This window comes from Anolis carolinensis, chromosome 2 (genome assembly GCF_035594765.1).
Source record: "Anolis carolinensis isolate JA03-04 chromosome 2, rAnoCar3.1.pri, whole genome shotgun sequence".
Classification (NCBI taxonomy): Eukaryota; Metazoa; Chordata; class Lepidosauria; order Squamata; family Dactyloidae; genus Anolis; species Anolis carolinensis.
Genome location: NC_085842.1, coordinates 145,573,182 through 145,593,702, shown reverse-complemented (window position 1 = coordinate 145,593,702; position 20,521 = coordinate 145,573,182). Strand labels below are relative to the sequence as shown.

The window sequence follows — 20,521 nt, the reverse complement described above, 5'->3', positions numbered from 1 at the left end:
CATGTTTTAACGAGCGTAGTAGTAAGCCAGGCTTAAAAAGCAAACAATAATGCTCATTTCAGTGTATAGTAAGTGCTAAAACAGATTTGTTTTGTTTTTTTATAGGAAACAATCTGAAAGAGTTTTGGATTTCCTTCTACAGAAGCTACAAAGTATTTTTCATCCCCCCCCCCCTTTTTTATAAGGATGAGCAGAAACCACACACTCAGGATTCTCCATTTTGTTTCCAGAACAGAATTTAATCTAATATACATATTCCTAGATACAGTAATAACCAGAATATGCCCACTGGAAAAGTTAAAAGGTAATTTTTTCCCAGGCTCTTCTCAGCCCGGCTCCAAATAAAAACAAATGTTTGTTATTTCTACACAAAACTAGAGTTTAAAAAGTTGAGGTTCTATGAAGAGAGAAAAAGGACAGCAACAGTAACCAAAAACAGGAAAGCAGGAATTCCAACAGGGTCTACTGTTGCTGATTTGGGAACGGCACCAAGGGTCTGCTAGAAAGGAGGATCACATCCCTTCCACCAAGAAGTCCAGAAGGCTAAGCTCCCCTCAGCCTTCCATGTACTCTTGAAAAGAACATGATAATTCAGAATTGGTCAAAAGGACATGTTACCACTGATTTCAGGCAGATGTCACCAATGGGAAATCATGACCCATACTTCATTTCAGGGCTAAAGACAAGAAATGCAACATATTCCTCTGCCAAAATCTGATTATCATAATAATGGCAGAGCTGGGTTTCCTAAATGAAGGGTCCCACATGAAAAAGACAGGGATAACCAAGGGGTATCAGGAAGTGAGGAAAAGGGGAAGTGTATATGGTCAAGAGATTAATGACTTCCGCTTTGCTGCTGATGGGACCAATCCCCAGTACACATAGTTGGAGGACATGTACATGCACAACAGGACCCAACATCTACAGAAACTAAAGACTTGTCACCTAAGGAGTCAAACGCACATCAACTCTAAGGTCACATACAGAATCAACAACTTTCCCCACAGAACAAAACAGTTCTGCATCCACCCTCCCATCTTGACTAAGCTTGGCTTCACACAGATCCTCATGTTCACAACTTTCACTAGAACCTCATATTCACAACTCTCACCATCAAATCTCTTACAGCCTGAGCTGTAACAGAGCAAGCACATGCTTCCTATGAGAGTGTGTCTTTGGAGAAACTTGGATTCACTGGAAGGACAAGGAAATTCCCATTTCACTTTGTTCCACACCCTCAGCTCTGTGCAAACAGAATGCCCAAGGGCAAACTCCAATCTGGAGTACCACTGCTGTCAATAAAGAGCATCACTAATAGAAACAGCATGGTTCATTTAGTGCTTAAATGCTGGGACTTTTCCCAACCTCCCAAAATCCAAGTCAGCCTACAGATACCTATCTCTGAAATGAAGCTGTGGAATCCAGAAGGTCAAATACTGCTTCCGGCCCTGTTTGTTAACCATTACTCTTGTTCATCTGGAAAGGTAAGGGAGGAACCCTGGAATGGTTGTGCTTCCTAAGAGCTTTGCTACTGAGCCTCCGCAATAGGTGGTGCCATAGGCACATCGATCTCACTTCTCAGGCCATCTGCCTTGGAGAAGTTAGTCTCCAAGATATGGCGCTGGAGGTGCCGCACCCATTCTTCTTGGATGGAGAGGGGGCCCTGGAACTCCACTTCGCAAAACCTGTACAAAGAGAACATAATGCATATTGCAGTCAATTTGAAAAAAAAATGGGTCATTTCAAAGTACATAGTGAAACTTTCTGAAACAGTCTTACTCAACCTGGTGTCTTCTAGATGTTGTAGAATGCACCTCTCATCAGCAGGGCCAGTGGTAAACAATAATGTGAGATGAAGGCCAAAACATCTACATGGTAGTGAGTTAGGAAAATTTCAGGGGGCAAAACAGAGTTTCTTGTCCATTTCTTGGCTTACCTTGGTGAATACTATGGCAAGACGTACTGCCCCTGTAATATGTCTGATAGAATACTATATAGAAGAGCCACAGAACATACCATCTATTCAAAGTTTACCATCAAACAGATATGGCACAAACCTGCACTTCAGTGTATAGATGTTGCCTACAAACTTAACCAAAGAAGTCTGTGGTGGCCTTGGAACCAAAGAGGGCACTGGTCTCACTCTAAGAGGTGGCTGGCGAGCCTCATCAGCCTTCTGCTGCACATCACTGGCCTCATCTTCCCGAGGTAGAGGAGCCTCAATGGGTTTGGCCTGCCTCCGTTCAAACTCTAATAAAAAGAATAAATGTTTATTTCAGAAGGGATGGCTGGGCACGGCAAACAGCAATGGCTGTAACAGAATGGAGTTGAAAACAATATTCTTTGAAAAATTATGTGATTGGAAATATAAATACTGTGGAAAAATAAATACTGAAGAAATCTGCTTCTCCTGAAGTAGGAAGATAACAAAAAAATTTCTACATTTTTATGGCCATTTAGACCAGGGCTTCTAAACGTTTTCAAAAATATGCATGGAGAGGCTGGCAGGGTTCCTTCTCCTCCTCTTTTTTCCACCCTTACCTCCTTTGCTTTTCCTCATCCCACCTCCACCGCCTCCTCCTCCTCCTCCTCCTCTTGCCCTCCTCCTCCATTGCCGGGTGGTTTCTTTAGCCCTCATACAGCCACGTGACTAGCTGCCTCTGACCAGCTGCCTCATCTGGGCCGTTTCCCTTCTCTTAGCAGGCTGAGCTCAGCTTTTTCTGTTCCTTGTTTGACAGAAGCAGCAACAGCTGCTGTAGCTCCTACTAGGGGTAGGGAGGGGGGGAAGGAAGCTTTTCACAACGGCAACATTGAAGTATGGGGACCCCACTTGGGGTCGGAACCCACAGTTTAAGAAGCTCTGGTTTAGACAACCATTCAAAAATATTACGTTTGTGTTTAGCACTTTCTCTTATTGCTAACACAGCTGCTCTCTTTACTCCTTAAATACAGCAGTGGCAACAGTGGGAAATAAGATCTGTTCCTGCATCCTACTCAACCCATAATCCCAAGGAAGCTAGTGTCTTCTCTACCAAACAAGCCTCTTCTGACTGTCCAACAAGCCTTGCAATGGGCCCTATACAGACAATTTTCATGTAATGACTCACTGTTGATGTTATGGTGCTGATGCTCCTCCACCTTCACCAGAGACAGAGGGGATGTGACTACAGGCCGCTCACCACTGCTACCACAATCCACAGCTTTGCTGGGCTCACTGGGTAACATCTCCCCTAGTAGGCTTCTGCTTGCCAGTAGAGGGCTGCCTGCATGCAGACTCAGGGGAACCCTCTTCCCAGAGAGGTCGATTTCACGAAAATGAGAGGCGTTGCGGAACTTCTTGGTAAAGGGCCGTCCTCCCTGGATATAGCTGCGATAGGCTCCGGCTTTCTGGGGGCGATGCTTGATCCATTCACTTAAAGTCTCGATCGGGGAGCCGTTCACACACCACTCAGTCACTCCAAACTGTCTGAGATGCGCACGAGCATGGCTGGCCAGTGCCTTACGGTTCTCAAAGTAGAGGCCACAGAGTTCGCAGCAGGCTTCGCTGGCTGGGAGCAGAAATGGCAGGGAGCTAGACTGAGCAAAACCCTCAGTAAATCATATAAGCAGAATTTCAAGAGTGGGGCACTAAGTCTTACTTGCTTCATGACCCTACTTCCGTTTCCCCTTTAAAGGCTGACAAGCTGGTATACCCTACCTGAAATTCCTTAAGCATCACTTTCTAGTCTCTTACCTGCAACCCGCAAGCCAAGTAAATTCAACTACATAACCCTTCATGCATAAACTAGCTAATTGCATGCCTTTGGTTACTGTGGAGGTTTCAGCCTATGATTGAAGGCATAAGTGTTTGCTGTATTTATTGACACCAGATGGCTAACTCTCCAAAGATAGTGAAATAACCTATTCTTACAGTTAGAAGCTGTAAGTTTAAAGGTCAGGCAGTATTGTATCAAGTAAAAAGACCCGGCAATGCATCACCTTCTCGTTTACATTAGATTTTGAAAGCACCCACCCATTAGGATGTTTACTTAAACCTCCAAGTTTGTCACAAACTATTTATGATTAGAAATCCATAAGTAAATGAATGCATCACACCCAATTACAGCAGCGAAAAAGTAACCCCATTAAGGAAAGAAACAGAATACTAGTCTTTCTCTGGGTCCCATTCGTATCCCGTCCCCCATCCTGAAGAAGCACTTACATGTATGAGTGGGCTTTTCATGCATATGCTTGGCTTTGAATGGCAGTTCAGTCTGGATGTAGGTTTTATGCTTCATTTCACTGTGGTGAATACTCAGACGCTCATCTGACAGTGGACGCTTAGTGGACAGTGTCGTAAAGAATCCCTCCTGTGATTTGAGTGGGGAGAGAGAGACCTCTCGACCAAGATTTGGTTTTCCAGTCCTCCCACCCAAGGGGGACAAGGTCATGGACTGCAGCATTTTCCCATGGGATTTAGGATCAAATCCCTCATCTCCCATGGATTTTGGAAGCTCAATGCTCATTGTGTTTGGCTCCTTCTTTATGAAGTATGGCTTGTTCTTTTTCTTTATAATTTCTCGAAGTGTGTCAATGGGGGAGCCATTGACTGACCATTCAGTTACACCCATCTGGCGTAAGTGGGACCTCGCATGGCTGGAAAGTCCTTTTCGGTTCTCAAAAAACTCACCACAAAATTCACACCGAATATCCCGCACAGGGTCAGCACGAGAAGCTGTGAGAGACAGAAGGAAGGAAAGAAAGAATGCTTAACATTAAAAAATGTAGCATATGCAGCAAAACATGTAATTCTCTCACAGTGCCTTTAGTATTTCTGAGGCACTTTTCAATATAACAAAAATGAGGAATTTAATTACTTTTTTATATAATATATTGACTTCTTTAAAGCCACCATTCATCAGGGTTTAGTGCTCAATTGATTCTAAACCTGATTGTCTATGACTGTACAATATATTCAATACTTCATTATCTTTCAGGTGGTTGGACATTTGAAAAAAAGTGTGTCTAAATATTATACCAACTACAGGATTTATCACTGTGCTAAAGTATCACATGTTTGAAATGTCAATCTCTTATCATTTCATCTGTGCAAGCATGTGGGAACACATGCAATGACACCCCAGGGGTATTTGCATTTTTAATAGGGAGGAAAAAGGCCTGCTGCCCCACATCCCCATTCTGATATGCTTCTTTTTCTATTACCAAAGAACTATGTTTCTGGTGGCCTTATTATCAACACTTACAGAGATTGAGTGGGGACATATCTTCTCGTGGTGACCAAGCTCTATCAGACAGATGCGAATCGTTGTGAAGTCCCCCAGACAACATTTCTCGCTTGATTTCCATGTGCAATTGGTCTTGTTTCAGCTTCTTGTGCAGAGAGGAAGGAGAAGGAAGCCCTGGGAATATTTTTCTAGCAGTTGGGGGAGAAGATGAGGTAGATGAATGCCCCATGGGGCTCCCTGGAGGGTGTGCCTTCTTAGGGATTGCAGACACATGACCTTCCCCTGGACTGTGGGGCTCCAGAGAGCTTCCAAGAACAGGCAGGGCAACTGATTTTTGACCTTGGGCTGGAGAGCTGGAGGTACTGGTCCGAGGCTGTGATCGCCGCTTCATAATTTCTCGGAGTGTGTCGATGGGAGAGCCATTTACATACCACTCAGTCACTCCCATTTGTCGCAAGTGTGATCTGGCATGGCTGGAGAGCCCTTTCCGGTTCTCAAAATATTCACCACAGAACTCACACCTGATGTCGCGCACAGGTTCTGCTCCAGAAGCTATGAAGAAATATGCGAGAGGAGACAATCAATTACAGTGCTTGGGAACATGGAAAAATGAAAGGTCAAAGAGCAGACTGTGACGTGGGCACCATCTACTGTTCCCCCACAAAGCAGTATGAAGCAGGCACACAGCACAAGCATCTTATACAAGACAAAGCCGATACCTCAATAAGAATGGCCAAAGGAAATAAACCACCAACAATTCCTGTGAAGCTTGAAATTTAGGGGAGGACATGGTCAAAGCAGGAGACACTGGAGAAAAGGATAAGAGATGGTGGACAGCAGGCACAGCCAATTTAAAAAAAATGCAGAACCTGGCTGATCTTACGACATCTTGTCTCTCTAGTGATGAGGCAGAACAGAAGCTGTGTACTTTCCCTCCCACACAATACCATCCAGTTCTTTAAATAAAGAAGCCCAAGTGTATGCCAAGGAATCTACAGAAAGGTTAGATCTCCCCCATGACAGATATCCTAGGGTCTATTTCAAAATGCAGGCCCATTCAGGTAGATCAAAAAGCTGGATAGTACTTTCCTGTACAGCTGCACAAGTTGATCCATTATGGAAAAGGATGAGTATCCTTTCTCTCCTAGATTTTAATGTCTGCTTAATTTTCCCTATTTGTTTAGGAGAAAAAGCACCAAATGATCTGTATTTGCCAGAAAACACTCCTAACCCATGCAGCCTCCTGTGAAAGCATCCAGTATATGGGGTGCCCATTGTTATCAAAGGTTTTTAAACCAACACTATGGAGATAACTCTCTGACTGATCTTCTTTACTTGTCCCACACACAGGAGAGGAAATAGCTGATGCACATTTTTCCTCAATCCCTGGAATGCAATGTAGATTCAGTTTCAACCCCTGCTGAACTTCTAAACAGCAAAATAATAAGAAATCATTTCCCTCTGACTGCTAAATGCCAAGGAAAAAACCTCAATACCGAGTGTTTCATCTACTCTAGAATGTGCAGCAGAATCCAATCAATTGCCTCAAAAGGGCTCAGACTCTAAAGAGGATATACTCCTCCTTCCCAATCTACAATAAATCTCCCTTTCATCTGCAACAAAAGTTTATACTGGGATTCTCCCAACTTCATAGCCAACAAGCATACAGCCTTGCCCTAGCTCATTCAGGGAGATGCCATCCATCTGGAGCAAGGTGCAACCATGGAGTAACTGTCCAGACAGGGACGATATAACTTCAGTGAGTGCAAAGGCCAGCTGGAAAAGCTGCACAATAAACTTCGGGGGGGGGGGGGAGCTTTTGAGGCAAGGGGGAGTGGAGAATATATGGGCAACAGAGCCTGCTTCCCCATCCCTGCACTGCTTATCAGACATGGGAAAAGAAATGGCAAGGGCCTAGATAGCTAGGGGTATAGCTCCATATCACATAAACAAGACTGGGAAGGGAGAGAGGAGGAGGAGGGGATAAGAGCCAGTGCTGAAAGAACCTACAGAGATTGAGTGGAGCCATCTCAGCATCTGATGCCCAGTACGCACTGGATGAAAGACCCTGTTTTCTTTGAAGATTGGCCACAGCTGACAGCCTGTGACCATTTGGCTTCATTTTCTTGGATGATGGAGGGGATTGAGGTGAGAGTAGAGATGGCTGTTTGCCCAAAGGCCTTGGTGAATGTACTTGTTTCATGCCTGTGGCAGGCGCTGCTGTAGCTGTGCTCTTTGGGCTCGGTCCATCAGAGCTCTCAGTCTCCCCTAATGATTCTCTCTCACTAGAGAGGAGAGAAGAAAGATGGCCTTTGAAGTCTTCATTTTTGATGAGCTCATTTAAAACATCAATAGGAGATCCTTTAGCATCTGGATCGCTCACTCCCAGGTGTCTCAGGTGGGCTCTAGCGTGACTCGACAGCCCCTTTCTGGTTTCAAACCAGGCACCACATAACTGGCAGTCATTTTCTCTGCCCGAATCACTATCTACAGCTGCGGGGGGAAAAAAAACATTGATCACAATAGATACGATCACACAGAGAATGTGTCTCAAGCACCTGTTAACAAGCTAAAGAGGATCTTGCTCCAAAGGCTCAGTTTGTTACTCCAGAAATGGTATCATCAAGTAGCTTCCCAAAAGATTTAAGAAATAGACCCAAAGAAAAGGCATGATATTCACCTAAACCACTGCTGCTGGCTTAATAGTTGTGAACAGACATTCTCATAGAAGACTCATGTTTACCCTATATTGTAACCTGTATAAACCTAGAAGATCTAGCCAAAATTTCCAGGGGTCAATCTGAGCACTGTATCTTAACTTTTATCAAAAAAGAAGCCACATTCTTATCTGGGTAGAATGGCAAAAGACAAGAGCTCAGTCCATCCTGGGAAAACCTAAAAGAAGCACCAACTTCTCTATTTTCCCCGCTGCAACAGTACTTCTGGCCTTTTTGAATGCCTGGGCAGGAAAATGGCGGTGGTGGTCAGAGATGACTGGCTCCCTGAGGCAGCATTGGTGCTTTATTCTTTATATGGAACAGCCTTCAACTTAACCATGAACTGTAACAAAATCTATAATTTTGGTCCCAAACCTGCTCTCAACATATATATGAGGTCAACTTATACATGAGTATATACAGTAACCAGATTCCTTAGGTCACTTTTTCAAACAAACAAGAATCATCTTTCTTGAAAATATGCTGAAACCTTTTTCAATTTCATCAAGAACTACTACGCTATCCAGACCTTGATAACCTTTTGAGACCAGTAAGACCCACTTAAGTGTCAGATTCCACCAGTCCCAGATTTAGTGAAGCTACCAACAAGGAAGCAGGTTAATAGCAAAAATGCAAGATAGCAAAATGAGCAGTCAGTAAAATGCACACATTCTCTCAAATTTTCAATTGACAAGATTCCAAGTATTCATATTTCCACTTAACATTCCATTGCATCTGAATTATTACCCTCCACAATAGCAGAACAAAGCAAAACAGAAGCCTTTCCAATATGTACTAATTTCCCATAACTGAAGTTTTCAGAAATGTCTTCGATCCAGTTTCAGCTCTAGATTTAATTTCAAAACAAGGATGAGCTTAAAGGGCTTAACAGTGACTATTTCACAATCACATATTACTATAGTCCACAACATGAAATATAACCTGTTAGCAAGAATATGCCTGATACCAGAACTTAAAACTGTGGTGACTCAATGAGTGCAGAATTGCTACTTATGCCAGGTTTTGTCACATGTACACTTAAGCTATGTGGAAACAGTAAGTCACAGTTATGATTATTCAAATAGGTATAGAACTGCCTATACAAAACACAATTCAAGATCACATCTAGCAAGGTATAGCCAGTCAACAAAGAAAAATAAAAGGAAAAAATTTAGAATGCTCTCTAGAATACGAAAACAAATAACTTACCATGGGGAAAGAAGTGTAATTATAGGTGTATTCTATCTCAAAGTTGTTAAAATGTTGTTAAGTTTCTTAGTAACCTTTCTCAATTGTATAGCTGAGAGGGAACTACATTATACTCAAAGTCACCAATGTTCAAATTGAACTAAAACATTGTCTTACAACAAGAGTTGGTTGGCCCAATAAAATACTTTGATGGCAGCAAAGAAAGAAATTGGGCTTTTGAATGATATGGTAGCCAGATGAAAGGGAGGATTTTGGTCAGGGTACCACAGGAAACGTCCACATCACTGAAGCCACAGATTTGGCTACTGCCAAGAACCGTGAGGGGCACATAAACACAAGAGTGCATTTTGCAGCATTGGTCAAGCCCACCAGAACATTCCTCTCTCTGTACGGTCCAAATTACCTGTACCTTTAGACAGATTGAATGAGAGCTCATTATTACAACACCAGAAGCAACTGCAGTAGGGGCACTGGATGGCTTAAATAATTTCTGCTGCTTGTTAGGGCATACTGCTGAATAGCATTACTGAACAGACCTAACTCAAACACATAAGCACTTCTGCTACGTCAGTCTATGAGCAAACTAAGAAGCTCCAACATTAGTTGCAAGTCCGCAATGGATGGCCCAGACAAGGAAAGGACACAGATAACATGCATATTTGCAAAGCAGAAAAAGCAGCAACTCAGTAGCAGTAGAAATTGCCTTGAGCTGGGAAACCTGAAGTATCAATAGCACTGTGTCTCTCACCTTTTATTCCCAAACCCTGTACAGAGATGTTCTTTTAAAAGCACTATATATTCTCAGAAACGTAGACTGTGTCTCAGCTTTTTATTCTGATGAAGATAAACATCAGTCAGGACTTTTCTGATGAAAGAGATTGCATTTATGGCTGTTGCCACTTAAGTGAAAGAATATTCCTGCTATCCAGCAGTTACTTAATATCTCTAAGCACACATCAGAATGAAATATGCAGAGAAGCTCTATGGGATCTCCAACGTGTAATACAACTATGACTCACTCTTCCAGTGATACATCGGGGAAGGAATGCATTGACTTGAACAAAACTGCTTCTTTGGGAACAGAAGTCTCTCAGATGTGTGTCTAAGGAATTTTAAAATGAGCAAATCCTGCTTATGTAACTTGTGAAAGACAAGAACTGCCTCTCACCAAAACCAAAGAATCATATTAATAAACTCAGAAATTCTTGTAGAAAAAGAACAGGACTCTTTAGCCACTGATCAATTTGTCTCTTATGTCCTTCCTTTACTGTGATGTACATAAGATGGAATGTGTGTGAAAGCAGCAGCCTGCCCAGCACCAATAGTATAAGAGATATCTTGTTGGTAGGCAACCCTGAATTGGTTCTCACTATACGATAATGCAAAACCCAAGAGCTCCCTGCAGCAGCAAACTGCAAGCCAACTCTCTTGCTTGAAAGCAGCATCAGCATCAAACAGACTCACTTAGATTTAAGGGGCCTTCTTCCTCCGGCTGCGGCCACTGTGCGTTAGGAGAACTCTGCAGAGGGCTCAACGGTAGTTTGGGGCTTTTGTCTTCAGGGTTCTTTGGCAGAGGAGAACCAGGCAGAGCAGGAACCACTTTCTTGAATAGGGGAGATGCTGGTTGGGCAACATTCTTGGGGGTGAAACCTGGAGGGGATTTGATTGCTTTGTTTACAGGTGGCTCCTGGAGCTGTTCTGGAGCTTTGCTGAGAGGCAGTAGTGTTGGCCGTGTGGACCCTGCAGTCCCTTCTTTGGGAGAAGCAGATTTTTTGCTAAGACTTGGAGAGATGGGGCCGCTGTCCACTTTGCCCTTCTGCTTCATCAGTTCATACAGTAAATCGATGGGAGCTCCACTGCTCTCAGACTCAGCCACACCAAGCTGACGTAAGTGAGAACGGGCATGACTGGACAGGCCCTTGCGTGTCTCGAAGCAGGTGCCACAGACCTCACATGTCGTGAGGTTTGGTGCTGGAAAGAGGAGAGTGACTTATTGAGACAAGGTTAAGCTGAACCCACATTCGTCTTTGCTACCAGTCAGCAGACCTATGGCGCACCATGCTATCGTGATTTGGACCTCTATGATGGTATCAACCAACAAAATACAATCTTGGACATGCTAAACACACAACTACACTTCCAGTATATTTAGCCAGGGAGGGTTTCACTAATGATTGGGGTGATTTTTAAAGGGTACTCGGTAACCAAGTTCCTTTAAGAAAGAAATCAACATTTTTATTACCAGTCTACCATAACACTAACACTTGAAACATGTTCACACACAAAACTACCCATATACTAGTTAAGCTATGTAAATCGACAGGGTAACATCTTCTTCAGCCTTCCTCTTAACACAATATTACAATTCAAATTTTCAAACCTATTTCAAATATGACCACCCAGTGTAAACAAGAGGCAGGAGATGTATTTCACCAAGAGAGATTCCACCAAGAGAGAATGGGAAGAAGGGCACTCAGCTTGATCTGGTCCCTTCTTTGCTTGAACTGTTTCCACTTTATTTGGTCATAAAAAACCTACTGTCTAACTTTTAAGAACTGATCACTTGTTTCCAACACCACCCTCCTCATTCTTTCCCTCCTTTTATGTTGTGTCTTTTAGGTCTGTGAGCAGATAATCATTTTTTAATTGACCTTTCAATGCTAGTCTTGGAATACTGGAATTAAGGGAAATGCTTTAATAACCATACATCATCGCAACTGACTATTTGTGATGATCTCAGAAACTGAAATTTGAAAGAAGGAATATTTTCTTTGTTTCATAGAATCATAGAGTTGGAAAAGACTGCATGGGCTATCTATTTCAACCCCGTGCAGGAAAAGCACAATCAAGGTACCCCTGACAGAGAGCAAATACAAATTAAACTCGGAAATGTACATTTCTTTTAAGTGCAGTAACATCATCACAAATAATAGGAAAAAACTCCCAACTTCAACTGAAAATGATCCATACTGCTACCAGCAAACATATTTGCACAAGTCTATTCCCCAACTGTTTGGTTATTTGACTGCTATCATTTACCACCATGATTTCACACAAAACCTTTGAATGATTTTAAAGCAATACACTGCATGGAAAACATTGTAGTGTTTTACTACACAGGATATACAATATACTGATATGAAATATTTTTGTAAGGTAAGAGTTAAGGAACATGCAGCTCAAACATAGCTTTTTACTCAGTTTTATAGCTCAGCCTCTAATTCAATGGCTAGATTTGGGACAACGATAACAAATAAACTTTTAATTTATTTTGCATTTCTGCCTTAAGAGGAGATGAGCAAGGATAATATTTTGTCTTTAAGTAAATTCAGGCTTCAAGCAGTTCAAAAGTTTAAAAGGGAAAGCTTCCCATACACTATTATTTAGAGAAGAAATGTACTTTAAAAAGAGGTATTTGCCACCATACCACCCAGAACCTTCAAAAATTGCCCTTCCCTATATTAGACTTTCAGTATTTAATCAAAGTAAGCATTTTGTACAGAGTTTTGTGAACTTTTCAATATGAATAATATGGATCATAAAAGTCTGCAAATTTTTTATCAGCAATTAGGGAAAAATCAAAAGGAATGATTCCACCTTTCTTTAATAATGTTGGTTGAAACAAAAGACCTGCATTGTAATAAAATAATGAAAGTTTTCAAGATACCTTTGTAAACTCAGATACCACACACACACACACGAACACACAAAACTAAATACCAACCCAAAGAAAAATACTCACTTTTGGAATCTTGAGAGTCTGTTTTGTTACTGGAAATTTCAGGAGACAGTGAACCCCCTATTCTATTTGGGATTTGGTCTAATGACCCCGCCAGAGGACTCTTCTTCTGGAGGGGTGGAGACCCCATCTCTGTAGTAACAATTTCTTCTTCGTCTTCAGAAGCCATAACTAGTAAAAGACAGAAGCGAACATGTAGCTTCAGCTGGAAATCAGAAAATTAACAACGCAAAGAGGTTAAGCACATTGCAAATTATTCAGTGGCAAAGTCTATAGGAAGCTACTGAAGTTTACAAAAATTACCATAGTAGTAATGAATCTAGATTTTAATGTAAAAAAACCTACAGTAAATCAATCTGTCTTTCTGAATAATAGTCCCATCAGATGAACTAAGCAAATCGTAACAGAAAAGATGTTCAAAATTTTCAAATCAGTTATCTTGCCATAAGTTACTTCCCAGTTAGACCAGCCTTTCTCATCCGTTCTATCCTAGAGGAACTCTTGAAATAATTTCCAATTTAGCCCCAAACTGGTGAAAAGTCTTTATAAGAACACAATACTCATAAGCATCCTTACCTGGAGAGTGATAGCAAGGTGTAGTGGTGTTATACTTAAATTGCCGAGTTCCAAACCTTGCACTGAGCACTGATGCTCAACCTATCTCTCACCCTAATCCTCACTTTGTGAGGAAATGACAGGAGAGTGTTTTTTATGCCATTGTAATAAAATACAAGATTTAACTCCAGTAAACATGTGCATATGTATAAATTACTTATAGGGCATTACTTCTGTACCAACCTAAATAGGCTCAAACTACAAAGCAGATCAGAAAACGGGAGACATGAAATAGGGGGTCCTTTCCTAAATAATTCCAAATTCAACTCTTGTTTTTTGGCTTAATTCATTATAATTCACAGATAGTCATATTAATCATGCAAATGTAACAAAGCTATACAGTAAAAATAAAAAGCCAGCAAATATAGCAAGCTTAAAAAAGTGGGAAACGTCTATTGTGTTGTTATGTTGCATACTATATTCATGATTTTAAAAGACTGATGTCAACCAACATGATAAGCATACAAAAAGCATCTTCCATTTAAATTTAAAAGCACATCACTAATTTGTTGTTGTTGCCATGTTCCTTCATACCATTTCTGACTTAAAAAGAATCTAAGGTGTACCCATCATGGGGTTTTCTTGGCAAAATTTGTTCAGAAAGGGTTTACCCTTGCCTTTCTCTGAGGCTGCGAGAATGTGACTTGCCCATGGTATTCCAGGGGGTTTTCATGATTGAGCAGGGATTTGAATCCTGGTTTCCAGAGGCATAGTCCAACTCTCAAACCACTACACCACTGGCTTTCCAAAGTATGGTGTGGTTATGTAATCTGAAGTCGCCTGGTGATGCTATTAATATCATTAGGTTTTCTTAGAGCAAGGAATGGTCAGAGAGGTTTTGCAAGCTCTTTCCTCTGAAATATAGCTTACAGCACCAGGTATTCATTGCCAATCTTCAATTCTAATGTTAAGAATGGCTTGCCTTCCTTCATTTCCAAGATCTGACAGGAGCTGGAGCCTTTAGGGCACATGAGTCAAATGCAAGGTATGTGGGTCAAATCTGGCCACCATGTCATTTTATGTGGCCCACAAAGCTTTCAATGCCAGGGCAACATAGTTACAGTTATACAGCCTTACAATTGCAAACAGCCCTTTGAAGGGAAAAAGAGCTTGACACCATGCTTTAGCATATTTACCATTCAATGTATTTATGTTTCATGGCATTACCAAACATTTTGTTTCAATTTAGCAATAGACCCAGCAAGAAGAGTTCTGAGGATAATATGGGCTGTTAAAAAGATGAATGGGTCCTGGAGCAAATCAGGTCTGGGTTCTCCCTAGAAGTCAAGATGACTAAACTGAGGCGGTCACACTTTGGGCACAATATGAGAAGGCATGCCTCACAGGCAGCAGGAGAAGGGGGAGACCACTTTAGATCCAGGTACGCTGATTCAGTCAAGATACTGGGGCTCTGAGCCCTGTGCAAGGGAGTGAATGCCTGGATCTCTTGCTATAAGTCAAAGTTAATTTGAGAGTAAACCATGGGAACAAAGTAAAAGAAGGACCGTGAAGACAACTGTCAGGAAGAAAAGCAACTCGTTTGAAATGCAGTGATGGAGGATACGTTTACAGATAATGTGGACTGTCAAAAATACAAATAAATGGGTCTGACAACAAACTAAATCTGAACTCTCACTATGATGAAAGTATTGCAGTTCAACTTATCGTGGGATTACATGACTCACTGGAAAAGAGCACAAAACTGAGTGTGGATGAAGGCAGGAGGGAAAGAAGCCCAGGCCACAGGTGGGTTGGCTCCATCTAGTAAGGAAGCCACCCCCCCCCCCCCCCAATTCACAAGGCCTCCTGAGCAGGGATGACAATCGGCGGTGCCTCCTTCTTAGGATCAGTGTCAGTTGGAAGTCACAGTAGTGGTAGAGACCATCCAGTCCAGCCTTCCTACCGGGCAAGAACACCCAATCAAAGCACTCCTGAAAGGAGATTCCACCTGAACATTAGAAAGAACTTCTTCACTGTGAGAGCTGTTCAGCAGTGGAACTCTCTGCTCCTCAGTGTGGTGGAGGCTCCTTCTTTGGAGGCTTTGAAGCAAAGCACTATGTTGGGAGTGCTTTGAATGAGATGTTCCTGCTTCTTGGCAGAAAGGGGTTGGACTGGATGGCCCACAGGTCTCTTCCAACTCTATGATTCTATGATGGCCACCCAGCCTCTGCTTAAAAACCTACAGAGGAGACTCCACCAGGCTGGGCTCCCAGGCAGCAGCACACTCCACTGCTGAACAGCCCTGCCCCTCAAGAAGTTCTTCCCAATGTTTCTGAGGTCGAGTTGAGAACGAACAATAAACAAAAGCAAGAACCAGGAGGTCCTACGAGGAGGCACCCCATCTTTCCTCCTCATAAAGTGATATTTCATTGCAGTGGCAAGCCCCTCTTCCCTGAGCCGCCGCCGCTTCCCTTGCTACCAGAGACAGTGACTCGGCCCAAGAGGGAGGCGCTGGCCAGGGCCCCGGTGCTGCAAGCCAAAGCGAAGGTGGCGGATGGGAAGGGAAGGAAGGGCCGCGGCGGATGAGCGAAAGGGGAGGGCTTGGAAGGAAGAAAGGGCCCTGCTAGGCCCTGACAAGGAAGGTTTCCGGGCAGGGCCCGGCTCAGACAGACCGGCGGAAAGGCTCGCAGAGAGGGGGCGCCCCTTCCTTCCTTCCTGCTTTTATTTTCCCTCCCCGACACCCGCCCGCCGGGATTTGGGGCCTCCCCGCAGGAAGGAGGGAGGGAGGGGGGAGCTTGGCCTTGGGGCCCCACTAGCCAGGCAGCCAGGGATCCCACCCGCCAGCCGGCCGGCCGATCCCGCGCCGCCAAGGCTTACCGGCCTCGGGAGGCGGCCCCGCGCCGGCCTCCGCATCGCTGTCTCCTTCCTCCTCCCGGGGCCGGGGCGCCGCCGCCGCCTCCGGGGCTTTTGTGGCTCGGGGCTGCGAGGGGGTGGGGGCCGCCATCTTGGGCGCAGCACATGCGGGGCCGCAGCCAGGCGGGAGGGCGGAGCGCCGAGGCCCCGCCGAGCCCGAGCAGGGAGCGCAGTCGAGCGCCGAGCCGGGCCCCCACCAACCAGGCCCAGGCTCTCAGCCGGCCGGGAACAGGCCCAAGGACTCCGGCGCCGAGGCGCAGGCAGCTCTGGGCTCGGCCTTGCAGCAGGCCACACCAGCCCAGCGCCTCCCCTCGCCTCCGCCTCCCGCCCGCCCGCCCGCTCGGAAGGCAGGCAGGGAGAGAGGGCAAAGCAGGCCGCTCGGCCAAAGGGCAGACGGGGAAAGCCTCGGGATTTTCAGGTCTTCTCAGGAACGCAATGTTAACAAAACAACTGCGTCTGCTCTGTCTGTTTGTGAATCATCTCCTTTATGTGATTAACAGCTATCCAGGATCAGAACCTGAAATCTTTCAGTAGCAATCCTATCCTAAAATTTCTCTTGCCACGTTAAAACAGTGGATGTGGCTCTTAATGAGACATTCCGCATTATCGCAGGTTGTCTACCATCCACACCACTGGATACATTTTACTGTTTAGCTGGCATTACACCACTTGACCAAGGCAGTGACATTGGCGGCCCATTCCGTTTGGATATTAGTCAGTACACCAACGCCTTAAAACAAGAAATAGTTTTCTAAGATCTACAGAGATACTCGCAGGAACGCCTCGGCAAGCCAGAGTCCAAAAGTGGCAGGTTAAAACCCAGAACCTCAAGCCATGGCTGGTACCAAATGAGAGACTCCCCCCGGGCACATAGAAGACTGGGCGACATGGAAGAGATGCAGAGCCAACCTCAAGAAATGAGGCCACAAAGTGGAGTCCACAACATGCAAGTGTGGAGAAGAGCAAACCACAGACCACCTATTACAATGCAGCCTGAGCCCTGCCACATGCACAATGGAGGACCTTCCCATAGCAACACCAGGGGCGCTCCATGTGACCAGATACTGGTCAAAGGACATTTAGTAGAATGCCAAGTTTTTAAACTTTGTGTTTTTAAATACATTACAACTGTACCCTCAGTTCACTTCTGATACAATAAATAAACTCTAAAACTAAAATATCTTATGTACAAGACACAACCACATGTATACCCTGCCCAAATTGGACACTGCCTAAGTCTCTTTTTGGGTTCTGCACTGATAATGGAATCATACCCTATTTTTTGGAGCCTCCAGTGGCGCAGTGGGTTAAACTGCTGAGCTGCTGAATTTGCTGACTGAAAGGTCAGCGGTTCAAATCTGGAGAGTGAGGTGAGCTCCTGCTGCTAGCCCCAGCTGCTTCTACCAACCTAGCAGTTCAAAAACTTGCAAATTTGAATAGATCAATAGGTACCGCTCAAGTGAGAAGATAACAGTGCTCCGTGTAGTCATGCCAGCCACATGACCTTGGTGGCATCTACAGACAACGCCGGCTCTTCAGCTTAGAAATAGAGATGAGCACCAACCCCCAGATTCGGACACGGCTAGACTTAATGTCAAGGGGAAGCCTTTACCTTTACTTACCCTAATTTAAAACAAAATGTTATTTAGCATTTTCTATTTTAGCATCAAGGTGTTCAACACTATTTCAACCCAAACATGCACATGAAAAAATAGGGACTGTGCTGCCTTTACTTGAACTGCTTCCCTTCCCAGTGCTGCCACCTTAACTCCCCAGATAGTTTCTCCATACCTCACAAGCTCTGAGGATGCTTGCCATAGATGTGGGCGAAATGTCAGGAGAGAATACTTCTGGAACATGGCCATACAGCCCAGAAAACATACAACAACCCAGATATTAATGGCTGAAATTGATTACACTCTTTAGTCCTAGAATTTTAAGGATTCTGCTGAACATTAGACTCCTTCCACACAGCTGAATAAAATCCCACATTATCTGCTTTGAGCTGGAATATATGGCAGTGTGAACTCTGATAACCCAGTTCAAAACGGATATTGTAGGATTTTCTGCCTTGATATTCTGAGTTATATAGCTGTGAGGAAGGGCCCCCAGTCTCAATGTGAAATTGGAGCAGAAAAGGTAAAAGATGCTTTTATTTCTCACAACTCTCTCTATGGAAAGTTATCTGTGTCTAGAAAGTTGTTCAGATTCCACTTGATGGACAACAAAGTCAGAATGTGAAACTGAAAATGGCCAAGATGTGTATTGTAGTTCTGACTCAAGCAGAGCCCCCCTTAGAATCTTCAGGCTTCACACTACTTTGAAAGCCTGCTCATCAATGCCTGTAACATCTGCAGAACAATCTTCCAAAGATACATTTGAAGAGATTGAAGTCCCAATGGAGGAATGAGAAATGTGGTTTCATCTTCCATGACCTCTGCCACAGGAATGGGAAAAAATGATAGAAAAAGATAGGAACTGAGTTTAGACATGCAGGTGTAAAACTGAAAAAGGAGAAAATTGTTGAAATCAACAGAGAACAAGGATGAAAATAAGTTTGAACTCCTAAACAAATATTTTTAAATAGATAATGTACACAATTTCCTAAAAGTTTACATTGTTCATAAGTAACCTACAGTTTTGTGTGTGCATACACATGAGGAAGTATAACTGAAAGCATAGTTACTAAACTAATTAACAGAAACTCAGATTCAATAACAGATGCTTTGAATGCCATTTTAATAAATATGAGTGATTTTGAAATTTGTGGAGGTTGTGAATTAAGGGGAATGTGAGACAGCATACCTAAGAAAGGAGTCCATGGCTTCACAAAAGATCAGAGACTTCCTGCACACCAAATGGGGTTGCTTTACTGCAACTGAAGGAATGAAATTTTACTGCCCTTTGTGTTGGTCTCCACATGGCTAAAATGTTGGGAGAGGCCTCTGCCTGCATGAGATCCCTCAACCAAAGAACAGAAACAACATCTAAGACAAAATGTTGGTCTCTCACTGTAAAGCCATCATTTCTCTTATTTTTAACATCTTTTGCTTCATGAAGTTTCAATAGAGTTTCAAAAGCCTGCATCATGTATTTTGTTGGTCAGTAAAGGCATCACTTTTTGTTAGATTTTGGATTATATTTTGCGGCAATTCTGTAATTTTGATAAATACAATTTTAATGTATCGTTTTTTGCTTTGAATCCAGTGAAATTGAAAGAAATTGTGTGTGTGTGTAAAATCGATAACTATACAGCACACTGAGTTGATATATTAGGTTTAAATCCAATAGTTAATTCCAAGTAGAGTGTTGTTGCCTGTGCTTTCATTTCATTTTTGACTTCTGGTGAATAAAACAATTCTATCACAGGGCTTTCTTGGAAAGATTTGTTCAGGGGGCGAGGTTAGCATTCTTTTGAAGCTGAAAGTATGTGACATGCCCCAGATCATACAGTGGGTTCCCATGGCTGAAGGGGGATTCCAATACTGTTCTCCCAATAAACCACAACACTATACCTGCTCTCTTGTCAAATAGAGCAAACTTGCTATATCCAAATTCTTCCCATATGAAGGATACTGGAAATGAGTTAGGACTACCCTTGCCATGGCCTAACTTAGTACTGCCATTATGGTTATGCCTTGACCTAAATGAGGTTTAAATATGACCTACTCCATACCTCACAACCTCTGAGGATGCCTGCCATAGATGTGGGCGAAATGTCAGGAGAGAATACTTCTGGAACATGGCCACACAGCCCGAAAGACATACAACAACCCTGTGACCTACTTTAGTTTCTGCTTTAGTATGTGCCTTCTCTAGCTCTTCTTCAGACAGATCTCAGTGGAACACTTAGGACAGCAGATCTCTTAAGATCAGTTGACAGAAGAGAGTTCAGCAGGGTAAAGGTGATTTCTGCCAGTATAAATAGCTTGTGATTAATTTTAATTGATTTTTCTTTTTGGAATATGTGGGAACCAAGAACAATGCAAGGTATAACCTTCAGGATCTGACTCAAAAGAGATTACGAAGTTCTCGGTGAGAAGTTGAAGGACCTTGATGAACTCATTGTCATTTTGTCTCTGCTTCCATATGAAGGATGTGGCTATGAAAGAGAGGGAAGAATACTGGAGTTGAACAACTGGCTCCACAGATGGTGCTGCCTG

The 20,521-nt window shown here is 43.3% G+C and overlaps 1 protein-coding gene across 17 annotated transcripts in view; it reads right to left on the bottom strand.

Moving 5' to 3' along the window:
* Positions 1–218: 218 nt before the first annotated feature.
* Positions 219–20,521, bottom strand: part of wiz (WIZ zinc finger) — an 83,942-nt gene continuing 63,639 nt past the window's right edge. For 10 of the 17 annotated variants that reach the window (XM_062970732.1, XM_062970731.1, XM_008104249.3 and 7 more), the window contains 8 exons: positions 12,894–13,061; positions 10,616–11,122; positions 7,236–7,718; positions 5,244–5,777; positions 4,202–4,714; positions 3,108–3,548; positions 2,058–2,250; positions 219–1,685 (listed from right to left, as the gene is read on the bottom strand). In XM_062970732.1, the coding sequence (XP_062826802.1) occupies positions 1,529–1,685; positions 2,058–2,250; positions 3,108–3,548; positions 4,202–4,714; positions 5,244–5,777; positions 7,236–7,718; positions 10,616–11,122; positions 12,894–13,061 (2,996 nt within the window). In that variant the 3' untranslated portion in view covers positions 219–1,528. Of the gene's footprint in view, positions 1,686–2,057; positions 2,251–3,107; positions 3,549–4,201; positions 4,715–5,243; positions 5,778–7,235; positions 7,719–10,615; positions 11,123–12,893; positions 13,096–16,322; positions 16,734–20,521 lie in introns of those variants that run through there. The other 7 variants (XM_062970741.1, XM_062970739.1, XM_062970740.1 and 4 more) reach the window with 7 other exon arrangements.